Source organism: Elephantulus edwardii, unplaced genomic scaffold (genome assembly GCF_000299155.1).
Source record: "Elephantulus edwardii isolate Elephantulus edwardi_28Jun2011 unplaced genomic scaffold, EleEdw1.0 scaffold00113, whole genome shotgun sequence".
In the NCBI taxonomy this organism is placed as follows: Eukaryota; Metazoa; Chordata; class Mammalia; order Macroscelidea; family Macroscelididae; genus Elephantulus; species Elephantulus edwardii.
The window spans coordinates 9,850,768-9,874,423 of NW_006399863.1; the positions used below are offsets into that span (position 1 = coordinate 9,850,768).

At 44.8% G+C, this 23,656-nt stretch overlaps 1 protein-coding gene across 1 annotated transcript; it reads right to left on the reverse strand.

The window, feature by feature from the left end:
- Positions 1-6,831: 6,831 nt before the first annotated feature.
- Positions 6,832-21,799, reverse strand: ALAS1 (aminolevulinate, delta-, synthase 1). Its single transcript, XM_006903766.1, is given in 12 exon segments — positions 6,832-6,995; positions 8,750-8,912; positions 9,505-9,773; positions 11,854-12,018; positions 12,542-12,721; positions 13,012-13,196; positions 15,369-15,591; positions 15,847-15,996; positions 17,296-17,436; positions 17,439-17,488; positions 17,544-17,577; positions 21,601-21,799. Coding segments are annotated over 12 exon segments (1,923 nt in total).
- Positions 21,800-23,656: the final 1,857 nt, after the last annotated feature.

Genomic DNA, 23,656 nt, shown 5'->3' on the forward strand with positions numbered 1-23,656 from the left:
AGAGTCAATGGTAATTTTTTCCTGTCTTTTGATGTGTTTGCTTATTGCTATAAATTGACCTCTGATTACTACTTTGGCTATTTCCCAGAGGTTTTGGTAAGTGGTGTTTTCATTGTCATTTTTTTCAAGAAACTTTTTAATTTTATTTTTTATTTCTTCTAGTAGCCACTCATATTCAAGCAAAGTGTTGTTCAGCTTCCAAATAGAAGGATTTTTCTCCTTTATCCTCTTGCTATTAATTTCTAATTTTGTGGCATTGTGGTCTGAGAAGATGCTTTGTATTATTTCTTTTTTTTATTTTATTTCATTATTGTATTTTATTTCATTATCAGATCTGACTGATACAGGAGGAGATTGTTCCTCCTTCTCCAGCAGAGCATCTGGTGGATTTGAACCGTGTACCTCTGAGATTGCAGTGCAGCTTCTTGCCACTAGGCCACCAGAGCTTGCCTAGGCCACCAGAGCTCACCGCTTTGTATTATTTCTATGTTTTTAAATTTATTGATGTTTGCCTTGTGGCCTAAAGAACATTCCATGCACATTGGAGAAGAATGTGTATTGTGCTTTTTTTTGGGTGCATTCACCTATAAATATCTATGAGATCAAGTTGGTTTATTGTATGATTTAATTCTTCAGCATCTTTGCTGAGTTTCTTTCTGGTAGTTCTATCTTTTCTTTTTTTTTTTAATTTATTTTTTTGTGTGCATGTACCGTCAAATCAGATCTGACTGGTACAGGAGGAGATTGTCCCTCCTTCCCCGGCAGAGCATCTGGTGGGTTCGAACCGTGTGCCTCTGGGATTGTAGTTGCAGTTCCTTGCCACTAAGCCACCAGAGCTCCCCTCTATCTTTTCTTGAGAGTGGTGTATTGAAGTCTCCAACTACTATAGTAGTGTTGTCTATTTCCTTTTTCAGTTTTGTTGATGTTTGTTTTATACATTTCAGGTCTTTCATTTGGAGCATACATATTTATTATTGTTATGTCCTCTTCTTCTATTGACCCTTTAAGCATTATATAGTTAGTGACCTTGTCCTTTGTGATGGCTTTTGCATTGAAATTTATTTTCTCAGAGATTATTATCACTACTCTTGCTTTTTTCTGGTTGCCATTTGCTTGGTATATTTTCCCCCCACCCTTTTATTTTTAGTCTTTCTTTATCTTCATTTTTCAGGTGTGTCTGTTGTAGACAGTATATTGATGGATTTTGCTTTTTTATATAATCTGCTACTCATTTTCTCTTTAGTGGTTCATTTAAACCATTCATATCCAGTGTGATTTTTGAGAAGCAAGATTTTATTGCTTTCATTTTGTTGAGTTCTTTTTGGTGGTGTTGTTACTTTGGTCCATCCTGCTTTCCGTGGCACTTCTGTGAGAAGGACGTCTCTCAGTGTTTCCTGCAATGCTGGTCTCGTTTTTACAAAATCCCTTAGATTCTGTTTTTCTGGGAATATCTTCATCTCTCCTTCATATTTGATGGACAATTTTGCTGGATACAGTATTCTTGGTTGACAGTTGTGTTCTTTGAGTGTTCGAAATATGTCATTCCACTGTCTTCTTGCTTGCATGGTTTCTTCTGGGAAATTAGTAGTTAATCTTATCTGTGCTCCCTTATAGATTACTCTTTGTTTCTCTCTCTCTCTCCTTTCAGAATTCTCTCCTTATCTTTGGTTCTGGTAAATTTGACTATGCTATGGCTTGGTGTTTTTCTTTTGGGGTCTATTCTAAATAGTGTCCTCTCAGCTTCTTGAATATGTATTCTCTCATTCTTCAAACTTTTCTTTTAGTAATTCCTCCACAACTTTTTTGGTGCCTTTGCTTGCTTCTTCCTGTTCTGGGATTCCGATGATGAGCATGTTACTTCTCTTGATGGTGTACCGCATTGTTCTTAGGGTATTTTTTTTCTTTTTCCTTCTTTTTGATTCTGCTTTTTTGCTCTCATAAATCAGTGGCGACAAGTCTATCTTCTATTTCACTGGTTTTGTGTTCCATCTCTTCAACTCTGTTTATGTGTCCCTCCATCATGTTGACAGCATATGAAACATTGGACCTTATATTTTGGATCATCGTTTCTTGTTTTTCCAATACCTCTAATGCCTCATTTCTTTTGTCTGCATTGTTTTGTACTGTTTTTTTAAGCTCCTCCTGGTTTTTGCTTGCAGTGTTCTGTAATCCTTCAAGTTTGTCTTTCACCCATTGAAGATATTCAATCATTGTTCTTTTAAATTCTGTGTCAGAAAGTTCCACCAGACTTTCTGGCTTCAGGAAAGCCATTGATACTGTGTCATTTTTGCGGGGTGATATCTTGCTTTGGGCTTGTGTAGGAAGTGAGGTAGTCTGCTTCTTTTGTGACATTGCTGTGATAGTTTTTCGTGCCTGAGACAATAGTGGGTTCTTGATCTGATGTCACTGCTCTAGAAGAAGTTGGGCAGGCATGCATGCAGATGCACATAGGGTACGCACACACACAGACACATGCAGGGATGGGGGGGGACATGCACGCAGGCCCACATGGGGGTGGATGTGTGCAGGGGGCACCTAGATGGAAAAACCAAGAAGCCTTAGTTTTCCCCTCAAGAACTGGGTCAGCCACCCCAGTTGAGCTCCAGCTGTCTTCTCACTCTCTTCTGCTTAAGGTGAAGGGGTCCCACAATTGGTCCAGCAATCAGCAGTGATCCTCCACCCCAAGTACCTCACTCAAATTCCTGCTGTCCTACTAGGTCCTGGAGGGTGGGTCCCTCCATGACTCACTGCTCCCTGCTGAGGCTCGCTGTTCCCCACCAAGGCTCACTGCTCCCTGCCAAGGCTCCCAAACTAATTATTTTAATAATATTTCTCACTTAAATTCCATCTGTCCTGTGTGCCTGGCTCACTCTGTGCTCCTCCACCTGCCTTTTGAGGACACACATGCAGCCTGACAGTTGGAGCTGGTAAGGGCTGAGCCCAGCTTGGTTGGCCCAGACTGGTTCAGAGCCACTCAGTTTCTCAGGGCCTGCTGGGAAGAGCTTGGAGCTGATTTTGCAGCCTGGCCATGGGCAGTTCTGGGGTTGGGAGTTGTTTTTGTCTGTCCTTGATGCACATCTGGAAAGGAAGTAGAGGCCACCTTCCTCTTTCTGTTGAGGTACAGGGACTCGTGTGATGGGCCATTGTCCCTGCTATCAATTCACCTGAAGGCAAGGCAGAGAGAAGGTCAAGTTGGTCAGAAGTCTTACTTGAACCAGGACCTGCTCTGAGCAGTTGCAGTCCACTCTGGAAGGAGCCCATAGGAATCGTAACATGGTCTCATGCATTTCCCTGCCATGAGGAAATCACAGGGGCTGGAGAAACACAACCACCTTTCCCCCGGAGGCTGGAACCTCTGGAGAAATCCTTGCTGTGTGAAAGTCTGACTTCCTTGTTGTTACATCCAGGAACAACAGCAGGAACCAAGAAGCAGAGCCAGTTCCAAATGCCCTACTTTGCATGTGGAAAGCACAATTTGCCTGTGTTTTGGACCAACCAAGTCTGGCCCTTGGCAGCTCCCAAGCAAAATCTGCATATCTACCCACTGACCTACTCAAGCTGACAGGCTTTAGGGCTAGTAATTCAGGGCTGGGAATTTGGAGATGAAGTTAGAGGCTGTAGTGGGGACTGCTGAATCCAGTTTGAGCTAGGCTGGGAGTGTAGAGTTCTTGGTCCATCTGCAGGAAATGTTCTGCTGTCCACAAGATGAGACTCAGCAAGCTTCACTACCCAGGTCTGCAGGAATTGTTAGGAGCTGATTGCAGACAGGACAGCATGACACATACCTGGCCAGCCATACTTAGTCATTAACAGTCATCGGCTTTGCAAAATCGGGAGACTTAGGACTTGGATCAAATTCCCTGGGGCTTCTCCAAGATCTGCCGTTAATCTTGGGTAGATGCCCTTCCCACTGGAAGCTCAATTTGTTGTTGTCGTTACGTGTTTTTGTGTTGCTTGTGACTCAGCAACCATAGGTACAACAACTCTTAAACTCTCCTGTATCCTGAGCCAAGCTCATTGTCTCTGACACATTGATCCCCATTACCCCAGTCACTGAGTCAATCCATCTCATTCATGGTCTTCCTCTCTTGTGCTGTCCCTCCACCCTTCCAAGCATGAGTTGTGGTGCCAGAGCTCAATTTGCTCACCTGTAAATAAGATAGCCAGAGCCACACTGCAGGTTCTTGTAAAAATCAGTGTCCATGTGTGCAGTAGCAAGGTCCAGGTTGCCACTATTATATAAGGGGATTTGTGCTCAGGACATTGCACTGATGGAACTTGGATGCTTTCTCTTTCCCACCAGAGAGTGATTCATTCAGGCCAGGGAGGACTGGGCAGAGCCCTGAATGGGGGGGGGGGGGGGGTTATGGGCTGACAAGGATGGGGACAGCAGCTCTCTTCAAAAGCATCCCTGGAATCTCGGGGAGTCTGCAGACCCTGGCGTTGCCCTTTCAGGCTCTCAGCTGCTGTGAAGAGTGGGCCCCAACAAGCAGAGGCTGTGACACAAGAGCCAGGAAACCTGATTAGAGGGATTTTTTTAAATCCAAAGAAATTCTATCTACTGAGATTTAAAAATCTCATCCACCCTTCCCCCGCTTTTTTTTTCTAGAGCTTTCTATATAATACCCTAGGCCTTTAGATGTTCTTTGAATTCTTCCCTGGCATTCACTTACTCAAGCCAAGCTCCCCATTTCTAAGGTGCTCACAAGTCAGATCTCTTTCCTACAGCTCTTGCCATTCTTTGTTCTCTTGACACCAGCAGCACTGCGGAGAAAGTGCTTTTAAAGACCTTGTTGACTCAGCTGGCACTTGAGAGGGCCCTGAAGAGGAAACGCTATCTCCCTAAGCATTCAGGACATTGCCCACCGTGGAGGAAAGGGGTGCAGGCAGCTCCAGGCGTGGGAACATGAGGATTATGTGCTGGGACCATGACTCAGCTGAGCTTTCCCCAAGACTGGTCCTGATGTGGGTGGAGGGGCATCAATGCCACTCTCTTAGGATTGCTTTTCTAGGGCGCAGAGGAGGCAAGTGCTGTCTCTCATCCCCCAGCTGCTTGCTTTTCTCATTTGTCCATTCTTCCTTGTGAAATGGATATGGATATTGTTCCTGTTATTCATCCAACCCTCATTTATGGAGTGTTGGCTGTGCACCAGGTACTATACTGGGCATTGAGGATACAGAAATGAGGAGAAAGCCAAGTACTGGCCTTCATGGAGAGGAAACTAAAACCCCCCAGGGGACAGTCCTGGTGGTGTGAAGGGCAGCAGGGGAGGTCAAGTGATGGTGAGAATATGAGAAGGGCTGCTGTGGCTGGGGCATTCAGGGCTCCTTAGGGACCTTTGTCCTGAGTGAAGACACCATGACCCAGAGTAGAAAAATCCAAGCATAGAGCCTGAACAGACTGGGATTTCTGAGACCCAACTTATGGAATAGTGGAAACCAGCAAATGTGGGTGGGATGGCAGATAAGGCCTGAGAAGGTTTTGTCAGACGGAGGGATCTGGAGCCAATCAGAGTGTAACAGGAAGACCCAGGAGGTGTTTGGCAGGACAGGGACACAATCTTTTTAAAAAAGATCCCTAGGCTACAATGTGGGGAGGCTGGGGCAGATGCCACATACAGGGTAGCAGCAGTGGTGACAGAAGTGGCCTGACCAGCAAGCTTACAGGGCTTGTTAGTAGTCTGGATAAGACATAGAGACAAGATGAGGCCTGAGGAACTAGGAAAGACACAGGGGAGAGCAGCTGGGCAAGGCAGGCAGAGTCAGGAAGCTCCAAGTCTCAGATGGCAGGTGTGAGTACAGATGGAACTGAAACTCTAAGGCTTGGGAGGATCATGGAGGGGAGATGAGCCCAGTGGGGACCTCAGCATGTATGGGAAGATTCAGCTAATGGACCATGAGGGAAGCGAGACATAACGATCAGCAGAGGTAAGAGCACAGCTCAGAAAAAAATTTTAAAAAGCAGCTAAGGATACGTTGGACATATGGCGACGGAAAGGTCTAGCGAGAGGAAGACAGACTGACCTCTGGATTTGGCTGGATGGAGGTTTTCTAGTAACTATGAAGAGTAGCCTCAGTAGGAAGAAGGAAGTAGGAAGACCCAGATGGGACAGCAGTGGAAAGGGGGGTTGGATTGAGGGAGGACTCTCTTTTGAAATGAGTGACAAACAGGATGCCAAGGGTCAACAAGAAGAAATTTACAGAGAAGAGATGGCTACAGGAATGTCTGGGATGGGACCCAGAAGAGAGGAGGGAGGGGGTAAGGGAAGGAGATTACAGGGATAGGAGGCAGATGGTGGAGGATGTGGTGAGGACAGACACACTGGTTCCGACTTTCAAGGGGAAGTGTGAAGTGGGGGCAGTAGGTGAGGTGGAAGAGGGGAAGGAGCCAGCTGCAGGAGGGCTGACAGTGAAGGTGCCTGTGTGAGATGAGGGGAGAAACGAAAAGGCACTGGCTATCATGGCGTGTCACCTCTTTCAGAGTCTTCCAGCTGCTTGGGGACAGCTGGGTTAGCCCCTGGGGGAAGCAGACAAGAAGAGGTGGTTATGGCAAGTGGACTAGACGGCTCTATCACCTCACTGGGTCTGAAGCCAAGACCAGAACACCAGAATGTTTTTATGTGTTTTATATAACCATACAATATGGACCACATGAAATGGATGTAAAAAAAAAATTAAAAAAAAAATCTCTTTTGATTCAGCATCCAGTAGCAGGATGGATCACTTAGCAAGAACTTATTTTGGAACTATGGTTTTACTATAGATTTTAATATAATTTAATTTACATATAAAGACAACTATACGGATATGACATGGTCATCGAGGTGACACTCAGGCCTGAGCAGAAACCAACTTGCTCATGCCCGAGAAGTAGGACTTCTCTTTTTCACTCATCACTTCGAAATGCAGCGGCCGCCTGCAGAAGTTGCACTCAGCTGAGGAGGAATGTGGCTTCAGCTCTAGCCCCACTCGCTTCCACGTGGCAAGCAGTTTTTCTGGGGGGAGAAATGTTTTTTAAAATTAAAAGGGTGGATATATTCGCAGGAAGTGAAAATATGTATCCATGCACAATATTATTCCCAAGAGTAAAAAAGAGACCACCCAACTGTAACTCAACTAAATGAATGGATAAATAACACGTTATGATATATCCACAACTGTATGGAAGATTATTTGGCAATTAAAAAAAATGCAAGGCTGATTCATGGCATAACACGGTTAAACTCTGAAAGCACTGTGCAAGATACAACGGATCACACGGTGCATGATTCCCCTTCAAAGAAGTATCGAGAACAGGTGAATCCATACACATCAAAAGGAGATGCAGTTGCCAGAGGATGAGCAACTGCAGTGACTGATGAATGTAACAAAAACAAAACAATGCACAGCTGACCCTCCTGCAGGTTTCCTGAAGCAGTAAACTGTACAAGAGGAGATGGTCTGCCTTTGTCCTTCAGAGCAGCTGATAGATTTGAACAGCTTTCCTTTGCATTGATAGCATCATTGTTTATCCACTAGACCGCCAGAGGTCTCTATTGAATATGAGGTTTTACAGATATTAAATTCAATACTAAATGCTAAAATTCATGGAAATGTGTACTTTTTTAAAACTCATGGAAATGTATACTTTTTTAAAAAGGTGAATTTTATGATGTGATTTTTTTACTCTGATAAAATTGTTTGTTCTTGTTGAGTGTCATGTATAACTCATATTGAGCCTGTGAACAATAGTCTGGACCCTGTCCTATCCTGTGTCATCCTCACAGCCTTCAACATCCTCAAACCCACTGCTACAGTCACTGTTATCAATCCACCTGGTTGAAGGTCTTCCTCTCTTTCTCCATCTCTCCACCTTACCAAGCATGATGTCCCTCTCTAATCAACAGCCTCTCCTAGCAATAAGCCCAAAGTATGTGAGACGAAGTTTTTATCATTGTTGCCTCCAAGGAGCACTTTGGCTGCACCAGCTCAACTCTGGCTTTCTTTTCTAAATATGCAAAGAAGCCACACAGCCATTCACACTGAAGAGTCCTAACAGAGTGGCCCTAAAGCCTGTAAGGAGGCTGAGCGCATGGGCGCTGGGAGCAGGGAGCCCTCCACCCTTCCTGTAGTCTTTGCCTTCAGGAGAGGGGGCGTGCACAGCCCAATGCAAGGCTGAGCAATTACCACTTTGAGGGAGCAAATGTGAGACTAGTTCAGGGACCACACTAGGCCGGGGCAGTAGAGAAGTGCTGAGGCTGAGGAGACTCAAGTGTCCAGGAGCCTCTCCTCTCCTGCAGCAGCCAGTACTATGCACCCCTAAGTCATATACTCAGGGGGCCCCCTCATAACTTACAAAATGACTCCCACACCATCTTAAAGAGAATCAAATGACCAAATGCCTTGTAGGGTTTTGACCCTCGGAGGCAATTTCTATTTTCCCATGTGTTTGCTAATTATGTTTTTTATTGCTGTAAACACACATAAAATGCAGTGTTTGCCAATTCAGCATTTTGTGGGTATATAATTTAGGGATATCAATTACATTAATCACATTATGCAACCACCACCCATCAACTGTTGCCAGATTTCCCAACACGGCAAACAAAAACTCATTACTTCCTTTTTTTTTTTTAAACTCATTACTTCCTAAACGCTGAGAACCATTACTCAGAAAAAGAAGAAATAAATCTTAATGCCTTTAATTATAATTACTGCAAAGACAGGTTGAGCCAAGGCCCGACGGCAGCCCGCCCGCCAGGGTACTCACTGACGAAGTAGTCCATCATCTGCGGTGTGTGGTGAGGGGTAGGGGCAATCCGCAGGAGCTCTTCTCCGCGGGCCACCGTGGGGTAATTGATGGCCTGGACATAGATGTTGTGGCGGCTCATCAGCTCGTCACAGATTTCTGTGTTTTTAGCAGCATCTGCAACCTGAGTTTGGTGAGAGGATTCCAGGTGAATATAGTGCCCGAGGGCCCAGGCTGGAGCCAGACTGCAGCAGTTAACAGTGAACTTGGGAAAGGGAAAGTGCTCCCCAAACACCTGCAACCTAAAGGGGCGGGGAAGTGAAGCTACACTACAGATACATTTCACGCTGATATCCTTCTCATAAAAACGAAGTGGTTTTACAATCCAGCTCACACCTGTGGTCTCTGCACCCCAGGATGTGTATTCCCTGAGGATGAAAGTAACCAGTTACTTTCAACTGTGACAAGAACAGGTTAACATGTGCAGCAGGAAGAGCAAGATCTACTAAGAAGTTAATTGACTAGAACGACACATTTCAAAGCTCTGGTTTCCGGAGCTTTCCAGATCCCTGTTCTGTTTATCCAGTTAAGGCAAGTACTCTGGAGGGGGAGCCTCTACTCCAGCCTGCTGGGTTCAAAGACTTCATTCTCATTGTGAAGTCAGCCAAGGGTGGAAATACTGCAGAGGGCTCCTGGATATGGCCGCTGCCCCTGCAGTCACCCTGCGCAAACTCAACCTCAGGAAGGTATCAAACGGAACAGAGACAGGCCATTACCCGGATGGGGATGATGTGACTGGAGCAGGGGACCACCGGGAGGCCAGCGTCCATTAACATCTGCCTCATGAGCTTGACGCTGCGCTGGTGCTGGCGGCGGAGGGCCCGCCCCTCAGAGCTCTTCAGGATCCGAACAGATTCCAGGGCTCCAGCCAGCAGCATAGGCGGCAAGGAGGTGGTGAAGATGAAGCCGGCAGCATAGGACCTCACGGTGTCAATCAGTGAGCTCGTGCTGGCAATGTAGCCTCCAACACAGCCGAAAGCTTTGCCTGGGGGGAGATGATCCCATTTAGAACACTAAGAGCGTCTCAAAGTACACAGTTAAGGAGTTACAGAGCATCGAAACATTTATTTCTTCCTTAGTATCTTAATCTCCAGAGATGGAAGGAAGCAGATGCTGAGGAAAAGTTATGGAAGGGTCTTGCCTAAAGTAACATGGCTCAGCTAGTACCTGACCTGGATTAAAATGCAGATCTCCAGAAGAGATCTGGTAGCCCGTGACTGGCCACAGGGTAGTCTAGTGTCAAGCTGGTGGTCCCTTATGTGTCTTTTCCACTTAGCTGTGTCCTGCCACGTAGCTCTCTCTCCTACCAACTGGACCACTTGTGCTCTCTGCAGTAGGGCCTGAGCTGCTGTCCCTAAACCATTCCCTCATGGGGACATTACTCTTGAGGTTGGGATGTAACTCAGCTAAGGCACTAACTGCTTCAAAGTGACCAGGGTCATTTTCTATTTAAGTGAACACAACCCCCCCATGTCATCAAATGATGACCCACAGTGGCCTACAGGACAGAGCAGGCCTGTTTCGGAGGGTTTCCAAAGCTAAAAGCTTCATGCAAGAAGATGGCTGTACCTCCTCCCAGGAGGCTAGTGAGACTGAACCCCACAACCGTTTGGTTAGCAGCCAAGAGAGAAACCCAATTCATATTTGCCAGATAAATACAAACACTCAGAACCTGTTAAGGCTGATCTGGAGAAGGGGTTAGTTTTCAGTTCTCAGTCTCTTTATATAATCTGGGTCTCAACTTTCGATATTAAGGACTCGAGAAGAGTCCTCACAGATCTTGACGTTATGTTGTGTAATTAACATTCCTGCTTGAATTCTATTCAGGGGTTGGACTGGCCTGAACTCCCATAGTGGAAAATTTCTCACTAGCATTTTCTATTTCACAATGACCACATCTTCAAAGTGTCCACGTCAAGAGAGGTTCTTGAGAAACAAAGAGCAGTCAGGATCAGCATACCATGAACAAGTATTTTCTCCTGGATGGGCTGTACCTTGAGGACTCAGGCCTGGTCTGCACCCATTCTCACAGTCCCTGACAATGCTGAGGAAACCCTCTCGGCCTGCCCCTCCTTTGCCAAGTGCAAACTGCCAAGTGGTATTGTAGTGGGCGACAACAATGGTCTGCAACTGCCTTACTAACTTCTGAAGGTTTCTGAAAGATCGTTAATTTTTTTTTAAATTATTATTTTGTGTGTGTGTACCACCAAATTGGATCTGACTGGTACATGAGGAGATTGTCCCTTCTTTTCCAGCGAGCTTCTGGTGGATTTGAACAGCATACCTCTGGGACTGCATTTCAGTTTCTTGCCACTAGGCCACCAGAGCTTCCTTAAATTTCTATACTTTATGTCATCATCTTTCTAGTATAATTCTAGGGCCCACCTAGGAAATGTTCAGTGATTATCAGTAACTCTTTATCTTCTCCACAGGAAGGAAAAAAAAAGAGAGAGAGGCAAATCCTGTTATTACTTGCATTATTTTGATGAGGAAATGGAGTATAGAAATGTTACATGCTAACTCAAAGTCACAAAGCCAGTGACTAAGGCAATCAGGAAGTTAAAGCTTGGTGGCATTGCTCCAGAGTTTGGCTGGATGTGAGACATCATGTCTCTACTAGGAGGCCAGAGGAGATAAGGAAGAATGTTTTTCACCTCCCAGGCAGAGAGCTTAGCCCTTCACAGCACCTGAACCTGGAGGTATGCACAACCACTCTAGAATAAAAACAACACTAGAATTCTTCTTCATTTTTAATTGATAGTATAATCTGAGGCAGAGAGAGATAAGACTCTCAAAAAAAAATGAGATAAGACTCTCGGGAATGAGCTGGCAGTCAATGGTATTTTGTCATGTTGGGCTCTGAGATTATTGATTCTAGGAAGCCTGCCCCACGACTTCAGAGATTCTGATAACCTGTGCTGCCACTTCTGTGTCCAAAAACTCACTCAGAAAGTGGCCCAGGCTTTGGCTACTCTATCTCTTCACCTGATGTCGGTCAGATTAGTTACTTCTGGTCTTGTTAGGAAAAGTTAATGGAGACAACAGAGTAAGCCAAGTACACATACCGAGTGTTCCAGAAATGATGTCCATTTTTGGCATGATTCCATCTCGGTCACCAATCCCTCCTCCTTGAGCACCATACAGCCCCACTGCATGCACCTCGTCCACAAACGTGATGGCTCCAAACTCATGGGCGACGTCACATAGCTCTTCCAGGGGACACACCGCTCCTGAGGACAGACCAGAGGCTGTGCTGAAAAGCTTGCTTTTTCATAAACTTTTGTTTTGGTTAGAGTTAGGCAGAAGAAAAAAAATGACTAATATTGTAAGACACTATTTTTAATACTAAGAAGAAAAAAACCCCAACTTCCTAAAGGGGTTATTCCTTGGAAGGGGACATCATGCTTGAAAAGGTGGACAGTCAGTAAAGGAATGAGATGGACTGACAGAGTGATGATGGTGGGTTCAAGGGATGACAAGGATGGCACAGAATAGGACAGGGCTCAGGTCCACTGTTCACAAGGTCACTATGAACCAGAGTTGACTCAATGGCTCTTAACAATGTCTAGGTTATTGTGAGATCTTCGAACTCAGTAAAATGGAGAGAAAATTCTGTGCATGGAACCAAAAATCCCAGTATAAAACTGAACAAAAATAAAGTGCAAATTCAAACCCATACTGTTAAAACAGCTTGGCCTAGTTTGATAATTTAAGGTTTCAGATTAGCCTCTATTTAAACACACTGAGACTCACCATCCATTGAGTGGACAGTTTCGAATGCGACAATCTTGGGGACCGCGGGGTCGGACCTCTGCAGGAGTTCTCTGAGATGGCTGACGTCATTGTGACGGAAGATGTACTTTGGCACGCGGCTGTTCCGAATCCCCTGGATCATGGAGGCATGGTTCCCAGAATCTGAGTAGATTTCACAGCCTAATGCAACAAAAATACTATTACCATCTACACCAAACAGAAATCACTCTCCAGAGAGACAACAGACAATGCCCTGAAAATACAGGTTTGTCCCATTTGAGGGGAAAAAAGACTCTGCGTGCCATCTTCTTTGTGGCAAAATAGCTAACTAGTGTTTCTGCTTCAAGAACACAGACCTACAAGCCTCACCCTCAACTGAGTGCTGCTGGTATGTCTTTTTTGCTGTCAAATTTCCTCTTAGTGATAAGAAACCCAAACATCTCTCAGGTCTCCAGGACAGACTTCCTCACCTGGCAACATCTTAGCCAAGGTGAAGAGGGTTGAGTCGTTGGCTACAAAGCAAGAAGAAAACAAGAGTGCTGCATCTTTCCCGTGGAGATCAGCCAACTCCTGTTCCAGCTCCACGTGGAATTTACTAGTTCCAGAAATATTTCTAGTCCCACCAGCCCCAGCACCATGCTGTTTCAAAGTCTCCCTGTAACAAAAAAAAAAACACCAGAATATTAGCTAGAAAAAGAAATTTCACGATTCTAAATAGAATGCGGATTGTCTCCCTTTCTAGGATCCAAGAAACTTATAGTCATCTATCAATTTTTTCTTAGATGAAACTCAAGGTCAGAAGTTTCACCAAGTGTTCATCTTCAGACTAGGTGGGAGAAAACAAATCACCTATAAGGGGTAATCAACAACAAATGCTCAATGAACATTGATTAAGTACTTAGGCGTCCCTGGGGTCTACTGGGTTAAGCCCTCTACAAACCAGATAAGGAACACATCTGAATGTTATGTCTACCACTAAACCTTTTCTAAATCCTCTTTGACCTTCTGGAAGTTCCCTATCTATGTACTATTCTAGCCCTTTTTGAATGCTGTTCAGCAGTATTTTGGTTGCATGTGATAGTAACGCTACTGTTCCACAGTTTCCACATTCAGTTGGATCACCTTTCTTGGGAATGGGAACAAATATGGACCTTTTCCGATCCATTGGCCAGACAGCTGTCCTCCAAATAACCTGGCAGAGACTTTGAGCATATTGGTAGGAGGGGCTATTCCTTGGAGAAGGACATGATGCTGGGAAGGGTGGAGGGTTGGTGAAGAAGAGGAAGATCTTCAACCTGGTGGATTGAGAAGGTGACTGCCGCAATGGGCTTTTGTGTGTCAGAAATTAAGAGGATGGCACAGGGCTCAGATTTTTTGTTCATAGGATTGCTATGAGTCGTACTTAACTTGATGGTTTCTAACAACACAACAATCAATCACTAAACCTCAGATGGGACCCTCTTTAGGAAGCTTCCCTGTAGAGTCTGACAAGCAACTTTCCTAAGGATCTTCCCCAATTACGGTGATTCTTCTGAAGGACATCAATGAGGGGATCTACCATTTCTTCTGGAGTCATTCTGTGGTGCACATGGTTGCGTGGCTGCTAACCAAAAGGCCAGAGGTTTGAGTGTGCCCACAGGTGCCTTGGAAGACAGACCTAGCAATCTGCTTTTTAAACATTAACCACTGGAAATCCTTTAGAACACAGTTCTGCTCTGGTGCTCATAGGTCGCTATGACTGGAATCAACTTTCTGGCAACCAGTGGTCCCACCACTTTTAATGGGTCTTTCAGGTAGATTTTTCCTTCAGTGCTGCTGGGTCCTCCTCTATTCACAGCTGTGACCAAGGATGTCTCTGTGTAAGGTTGCATAGCATTTTCATTAAAAGCATAGGAAGCTCTAGTTACCTAGGGGTAAGGAATTGCACTGTCAACTCAAAGGCAAGTGGTTTGAATCCACCAGACCCTCTGCAGGAGAAAGACAGGCAATCTCCTCCCATGTGATTTAGAGCCTCTGAAAACTGACTGGAGAGCCAGCTCTGTGTGGTTTCCAACTCAATGGCACATAAAAACAACAAATTAAAAGTATCTCACTGGTGGGCATTGTGGGAAGTGAACTGATATACACAGTTAACAAACCCATGAACTTGAACTGTCACACACCCAGGAGCTCCACTAACTGTTTGCACGTTGCTGTTGTTGTGTACCATAAAGCTGGAACCGACCCATAGCTGACCCTTGGATGGGCTTTCAGAGGAGAAGAATGCCCACCTTTCTCATAGAGAGCAAGCAGTTGGTGGCCTCAAACCACATGCCTTCGGGATTGCAGTGTAGCTTCTTACCACTAGGTGACCAGAGCTCCATTAGAGTTTTTAAAAAGGTGATCTGGGGAGCTCTGGTGGCCTAGTGGCAATGAGCTGCAACTACAATCCCAGAGGCGCACGGTTCGAATCCACCAGATGCTTTGCCGGGGAAGGAGGGATAATCTCCTCCTGTACCAGTCAGATCTGATTGACAGTACACTCACACAAAAGTAATAAAGTAACAAAAAAAAAGTAATCTACAATATTCAATGACTCTTCCTAGACTTCACTAGAAGCAATGCCAACATAACCTGAAATAATACACAGCAGACCTTGCAATGGAGGCCAGCTACCTCCCTTTCACGAGCAAACTCTCAATAAGGGCAATTTTGTTTTTAATCAATGAACTCTTCAACCACTTATACCACTTAAACAGCTGTTGGCTTGCATAGTTTTAGCAACCAAGTATTATTCCCTCATGAAAGATATCATCCCTACATCGAGTAATGCCAGGGGTCTGCTTACATGACTGCTTCACACACGCGGGGGTGACGACTCATTCCCAGGTAGTCATTGCTGCACCAGACCGACACCTGCTTTTTGGTGATGAGGGAGTCTGAGTAGTCGTCGGCCATGGGAAAGACATGTGCGTTCCGGTTCACAGTTTTGAAAACTCGATAGGTGTGGTCATTTTTTTTCTCATCAATTTTCTTCTCAAAGAAACGATCATATTGAAAAGTGGAAATAGCTAAAAAAAAAGAAGAAAAAAAAAGAATAAAAAGATAGTAGAGTCTGGTGGCTAAGGAGGACATCTGGGTGGCAGACCTGGATGCAAATCTGAGCTCAGCAACTCAGGAGACGGGAGATCCTAGGTAAGTTATTGCACATCAAGCAAGGAACACGCTTTTCAATCCTCAATTCATCATGTCACTTTTTGTTTTAACTCTGATGTACGGTTAAGTTAAAAATTCTCCTGCAACAGACAAACAGCAGTAAGACTTACATTTTGGCAAATTATCTTGGAGGAGATGGGACACTCTTTCTGGCCTTTGCTTCCGCATGATATCTTGGAAGTTCTTCAGCAATCCACTGGGCTCCCCATCATTGGTCTTCACACTAATCACATTGGGGTTCACTGGGGTTTGGGTAACCTCTGTAATAAAAGTAAGAGGAGGGAAATGTGACCTATGCTCCACTCATCTTTTAAATTGTGGTGCAAATATAAAAACACCACCTGCCAGTTCAAATGGGGTTTTCTATTTTTATGTGTACAATCCAGTGACACAGATCACGCTCATCAAGATGTATCAGCATCCCTAGTATCTCTGTCCATCACGGCAGAGTCTGTAGGGAGTCGTGTTGCTAACCCAAAGGCAGCACCTTTGGTAGTTCAAATCCACCAACAGCTCCGTGAGATGCAATTTAGAGCTTCTGGAGGGTCACCTATGAATTAGTTCCAATGACTTTGACTTTTTGACTTGCTCCTTAAGCAGTGATCCTCTGTTCCTCTGATAATCACCAATAAGTTTTAGTCTCTCTCTATATGCCTGCTCTAGTGACTTCATGTAAGAGTCATACAAAATTTGCCCTTTTGTGACTGACTTCATTCCAGTACCTCCCAAATATATTATCCAAAAATGACTTCTTGCCTAGTTTATGGACACAAACACACCAATCATAACTACAGGTAGTTGTAACTGAGTGTATGCTTCTTCTCATCTTCTAATTTAGTTATTATAATGGCCCATGTTAGGATTGTTTGGTTTGCAGAACAACCAGCCATTCAAATTCAAAGCTCTCCAGCTGGTCAGTTAACTCCTAAATTTTCATCTCTTCCTGATACGAATCTCAATTTTCTTCACAGAAAACACAGGTCATAGGCATAATTTCTCCATATGAAGTTTTTCTCTTGGGGGTGGAGAGAGAACTTGGCTGTGCTGTGGAAACACAGCTGCCACTGGAATTATGGCAGTGTGATACACAGCCTGGGGGTTCAAAGGCCAGCATTTAATGCAGTCACTAAGAATCTGTGTTGCAGGGCCAAAAGCAATCCCATGTCCACAGGCTGCTTTGTGGGAGAAGGATGGGCACTCTTCTCCCATACGATTTACTACCTCTGAAAACCTACGGGAGGGTCTGCTATGAGTTGGTTCTGACTTGATGGCAAACACCAACACATGGCAGGAAAGAAAGAAAAGGCAGTTAGTAGCAGCCCCAAACTAGAGTGGCTTCAGAAATTAGGCAATTACTCTAAAAGCTGGCCACATCCTACATACTCACCAGAAAGTCCCACATTTTGCAACACTGTCATAGACTTCTATTTATGCTAGGCCCTAAAAGAGGAAGGTGTTTACACAAATAATGGCTAACTACATACAAACTGGGAGGTACAAACAAGTCAAAAGAATGCGTCCATGCTAAGGGCTGCATGGCCTGCGCCTCCTCTGCTCACCTTTCCTCAACATGTGCATTTCCTGCACGTCCTCCTGAAGCTCAAGACTGGCTTTGCGGAATACGGTGCTGCCTATCTGTTTCATCTGGGCTGCCAGGAAAGGGCATTTGCTTGCAGAGCCCTGGCTTGTGGCAGGGCACACGTGTCCAGACGGAAGCTGCGCCCCATCAGAAGTCTGCTGAGCTCCAGCAAGAGTCTGCTGCGGAGTCGGCTGGGATCCATCTGGAGTCGGCTGGGATCCGCTGGGAGTCTGGTGGACCTCAGCTTTGGCAGTTTTGTCCTCTAAGTGAGGAAACAGAGACAGAAATCTCAGATCTGGTGACACAGCACAAAAGCAAGGCACTTGTTTGTCTCCTTGCTCCAGAGTTAAAACTTAATGCTTACTGTGTCCTACAATACAGATACTGCTTATTTATACTGTTGTTAGGTGCCCGAGTCAACCCAATACACGGCAATAGATCTGTATACAATGGACCCAAACCCTGTTTGATCCTGTGTCATCTTCAACATCTCTGCTGTGCTTAAGTTCATTATTTGCAGTCACCGTGTCAATCCGTCTCATTGAGAGTCCTCTCTTGCGGATCCCTCCACTTTTTCAAGAACAATGTCTTTTTCTAAGTACTGGTCCCGCCTAAGAACATGCCCAAAGTATGTGAGATGAGGTCTCACCACCCTTGCCTCTTTGGAGTACTTAGGTCGTACTACAAATGATCCAGCTCACTGGGAAAAACCCCCACAGTCCTGTGGTGAACTAACGGGAACATTCTAGCTCTCTCTGAAACTCAAAGTATTTCTCACTTACAAATCTAAAAATCCGTATTTTCTAGTTTTAGACTACCTAGAATTCTTGGATTATTTCCAGTAAATTCCACTCTAAGTGCACTCAGTGTATTTCACTTGAGGACGCACTTTCAAGCTGCTGTTTACCACATACAGGCATATCTTGGAGATATTGCAGGCTCTGTTCCAGCTCACTGCAATAAAGTATTACATTAAAAGGAGTGACATTACTTTTATGGTTTCCCAATGTTGATAAAGGAAGGGTGTGGTCTAACTGGTAGGGAGCTGTGTTGCTAATTCAAAGGAGGCACCTCTGCGGTGGTTCAAATCTACCAGCAGCTCCTTGGGGGAAGATAGATGGACCATCTCCTCCTGAGATTTCCAGTCTCTCAGAAACCACTGGAGGGTCAGCTATGAGTCGGGTCTGATTTCACAGCAAGGAGCTGAAGTGTATACGATATAAAAACTATGTTTCCATTATACCATATGATCTAACAAGTGTACTGTATAGTCTACTATTATGGAAAAGTCTGAAATAGTGCCAGAACTACCAAAATGTGACAAAGAAACACAAACTGAGCACAGGCTGGTGGGAAAATCATACCCAAACTTGCTCAACACAAGGTTATCACAAACTTTTGATTTGTAAAAAAAAAAAAAAATACCATTAGCTGTATGCTTGCAAAAGATTGGTGTTTTTCCCCATAAACTATGAAATGGCATTAAAATGGAGGTTAACAGATTAGTGTCTAAGTGAATTAAAATATTAGTATTTTAAGAGAAAATAAACTCAAACAAAAAACAAACCATAGGGATAATTACATGCATACAATTAATCTATTTTTTTTAATTGAGATTTTAATGAAAGTTTACAAAGAACTTGGGTTTCCAGTAGTTCGTTGTACATTTTCCTCCCTGCCCTCCACCCTAGATGGTTTTTTCTTGGGGAAAAAGTTCTTTCATTGTTATACAGTCCCCGACTCCCTCCCCAGACCAGTTTACTATGCAGCTTTTATTCTGGACTCTTGTCATGCCAATACCTAATCATATGTTCCTTTTATACAGTTCTCTCCCTTGTCTGGTTCAATGTCATATACATTATTTATCTCCTCTTTTCCTGGTTTTCCCCCAGCCCCCATGTCAGTCCTGTTTGTTTTGTCAGTCCTGTTTTATAACAATGGCGTTATATAGTATTTGTCCTTTTGTAAGTGAGATATTTCACTTGGCATAATGTCTCCAGGGTCACCCATTTTGTATAATAATTTATGAGTTTGTTTTTTTAATGCAGCATAGTATTCCACTGTGTGAATATACCAGAGCTTCTCTATCCATTCATCTGTTGATGGGCACTTAGGTTGTTTCCAACTCCTCGCAATTGTGAACAAAGCCGCAATAAACATAGGTGTGCATATTATCTGCTTGAGTGGCAGTTCTGGTTTCTTTAGGGTATATTTCCAGTAGTGGAATTGCTGGGTCAAATGGTATTTCTATTTCCAACTTTTTGAGAAAGCTCCATACTGCCTTCCATAGTGATTGCATCATTTTATACTCCCACCAACAATGAATAAGGGTTCCAATTTTACCACTACCTCGCCAGCATTTGTTGTTTGCTGCTCTGTTGAATTTTGCGATTGTAACTAGAGTGAGACGATAGCTCATAGCTGTTTTGATTCATCTACTTTCTAATGTAAATGCATCAAAGAAGTCCACTAATATAATAGATCTGGCTGGTAATTAAACTTCTAGTTACAATGACTTCTCCTTTCCCTGAGTGAATTAGTTCACCTTTCTTCATCAATTTCCAAATACTCTTGTGAGTCACAGGCTAGCCTTTCATATAAAACAGTCTGTCAAAAAAGGTTTTCATGAAAATCTTCTACAAAGGAAAACAAACCAAAAGCAAATCACTTGAAGTTCACTACCCAGACCAAGACAACTCCTTACTCAATTCTAAAAGTGTATATAATGAAAAAACCTTTTTTCCAAAGAAAAAAGCAAACTGGGGGGGAGAGATATGCAACAGTGAATGAATGGAAATCCAACTTCTTTATAAACTTTCAATAAAATCTCAATTAAAGGGAGCTCTGGTGGCCTAGTGGCAGGAAGTGGCACTGCAATCCCAGAAGTGCACGGTTCAAATCTACCAGATGCTCTGCTGGAGAAGGAGGTTCAATCTCCTCCAGTACCAGTCAGATATGATTTGACCGTACACACACAAAGATAATCATATAAATTTTAAAAAAATAATAAAATAAAATTAAAAATCTCAATTGAAAAAAAGTACGTACTTATCACAGAGAGTCAAGAACACAGCTCAAAGACTCATTAGTCACAATGGCAACTATTTTGGTAAATCAACTTTTTTTCTAAGTATATGCTTTAAAAATCTTTATATATTTTATATACTACTTATTTACAGTGTTTCCCCCCCCCCATTATAAATATCTGTCTAAGCTAGTCCATGGAGTATGTGACTATCATTTGTCATGACTGCATGGTAGACTACCAAGTGGACAAGCCACAGTTTACTCAAGTGCTAGGGACAAGTAAGAGAGGACCTTGGTGCTTCAGAACAATGATGTCACATAGCACCTAAACAATGCTCAAGAGGAACAAATCCTACAAATATCACCTTTCCACTTAAAGGCAAGAACAATCCTTTCTCTTAAGTCCACACCCAGAGAACAAACTTGAGAGAAACCAGAAAGGTAAGATATTTTCTAGGATTAAGTGGGATCTGAAAAGTTTCATCCCTCCTGGCAGAGCCAGACCAAACTGAATTCAACTTTGATCTCTTTATTATAAACAAACCATTATTATAAAACAGGTATGTTTAATTGTATGTTTGATTAAACCCAAGCAACCTCATGCTACTTTAAAATCCAAAGGTCAAGGATTTGATAAAGAAAAATCTAAATAAAGCATTCCAGTTTACTATGTGCATGAACAAGACACCCCTGAAAACACTAGAACAGCAAGAAACACTGACATACAATCCACAAACCTGTTAACTGCAAAGTTGGCCATTGCTTCATCTTTAAAGATGGAAAAACTATAAGTGCCTCCTAGGTTGTTCCAGAGGCAAGGATGGTGAAACTTCTTCACACATACTTTGGGCATGCTGTCAGGAGCCAGTCCTTGGGGGAAAAAGCATCATGCTGGGAAAGGTGGAGGGTCGGAGGAGGACAGGAAGACCCTCAACAAAACGGACTGACACAGAGGCTGTGACAATGGCCTCTAGCTTACTGGAGATCTTAAGGTTGACAGAGGATAGGGCAAGGGTCAGATTTGGTTATTCATAGGGTCACTGAGTCACTGGCAACTTGATGGCACCCAACAACAACAACAATCCTAGGGGATAAGAACAAGATATGAAATGATCCATGTAACAAGCTGGGCCTGCATGGCACAGGAACACTGCCCTCTGTTAGTGTGAACCTCAATGCCATTGGGCACTGGAACTGCTTCTGGTTAAGTCATGAATGCAGACCACTATCCCACCCTTTCACAGCCAGCCACACTTACTTTCATTGGCTGGGGGGGTCTCTTTGACTTGCTGGCAGTGTATTGCTGAAGTAGACAGGGTCCTGGGGGCTGGCCTGGGCCCAGCTTCCATCATCTTGGGGCAGTTTTGAGCATAGAACAGCAAAGATTTGCCCGCCTTCTGCAGAAAGGTCGGGGATACTCGGGATAAAAACGGGCAGCGACGCACAACAGTCTCCATGTCTGGAAGGAGTGCTGGCTTCTGTAGAAAGAATGACAATGCGTGGTATCAACACTTGTTAATAACCAGGCAAATATTATTGCAATGGCATCCAATCACCTAAATGTATGTTGATAGCAAGGCGGCCTGGGATTATTAATAAGTCTTGCTTGAAACTGGTAAGGACAGCACCAATGTTGGGGGGATGACCACTGTCCATCGAGGTTACTCATTTCCCTTTCATACTCCCGTTCTGTTCAAAGGCACCCACAAAGCACCTTTACTAGATGAAGTAAAGACTGACAATTACCGAAGTGACAGGGTGAGGAAGAAAAGAGAGGAACAGGTTTGGGAAGTCAGAGGCTCCTTGAGGGAGATGAACAGCACAGATAAGACGCCCTGGGGCACACCCAGGAGGTAGAGGGTAGAAGGAGGCTGGAGTTGTCACTGTCAGCTACTCAAGCAGGGAAAGCCGCCTCTGCTCACTGGCAGCCTGGTATTGCCCACAGTTTTAGAGGGCTCCCCGCCAGGCCCTGGATCTGAAAGGATGTCCCCCGGGGACCATGAATGAAAATGGGCTTTTAAGTGACAGAGTAGGGAACAGAAAGAAGTGTGGGGACCCGTGGAGAAACAACCCTGTGGCCACCTGAGAAGAGAGGGCAGATCTTACAAAATCCTGGGTTTGGGATCTGGTGGAAGGAGGCAATCTTTGGGGAACGGGGGTGAGAGGTTATGGGGAGGGGGGAGCGGTCGCGGGCTCTGGAATAACGGGAAGGTGAGAAACGATCGAAAGCATCAGGATCAAAGGGGGATCAAAGGGAATGTTGGGAAGGGGTCAATGGGGAAAGCCGAGGCGGACAAAGATCTAGGGTTTAAACGTCGTCCCCATGATGTCAAGTGTCAGGAACGGTGGGGGATGGTGTCCCCGCAGCGGGGGACGCGGGGCCCGGGCTGGAAAGACAAGGAGGGTACTTTCTTAGGCTGGCTTTATATCCAGAGCGCGGATCCTCACCTGCGCGAGGGGTCTCTACGAAGGAAGCGGCGACGGAGGCGGCGGAGGGGAAAAGTTGGACTCCTGTGCTGATAAGGCGACACTAACCTTTAACCTTCTCTACGAGCAGCCTCAGGCCGGGAGAGCCTTCGCCCTAATATACAGTCCGATTGACCACTGCGCATGCGCTGAGGACGCGGGCTGGGTCTGCGCGTGCGCGCGATCTGGACACGCCCAGAGGCGGGGCGGGGACACCCGTTGACTTGGTAACACTGGCGGGTCTCCTTGGGGGGTTTTCGAGGCCGCTTTACGAATGAACCCGGTCTTTTTTTCCCCCCCTGTACTGACCCCCCAGCTGACTGCCCTGTGTTTCACAATCCCATTATGGGGCGTGAAAGGGCAGGGTTGGGAGGGGTAGCGGCATTCAGGCCAACCGGGATTCTTTTTCACTTGCCGTCTAGTTGTAAACCTTTTACAGTTGGTTCAGAAGTACCCCAATGGTTCCCAAGGCTGTCAGTGTTGACCGAAGCAGCTCTCTGCTTCATCTTTCTTCCCCCAAGCGAGCTCTTAACCACTCCGCCACCAGGGCTCTGAGAATGGGTAGGGAAGGAGGAGGAGGACCAGGGTTTTAAGCTTTCCCCCATGCGATCCTATGAAGGAGGTCTTTGCAGAGGAGATGAAGCTGGGTCACCCACGGATGGATTGGTCCTTGGGGCTGGGATGTGCAGGGGGCTTGTGGGAAAGGTATATGTGTGTACGTGAGGATGAGGCGGGCGGGGGGAGGAGAGAACAGAAGGTTAAAGAGACCCAGTTCTGGTACTTTTGATGAACTTAACTCCGATACATAAAAGGGACAGAAGCAACAGGGCTGGATGGAACCAACTGAA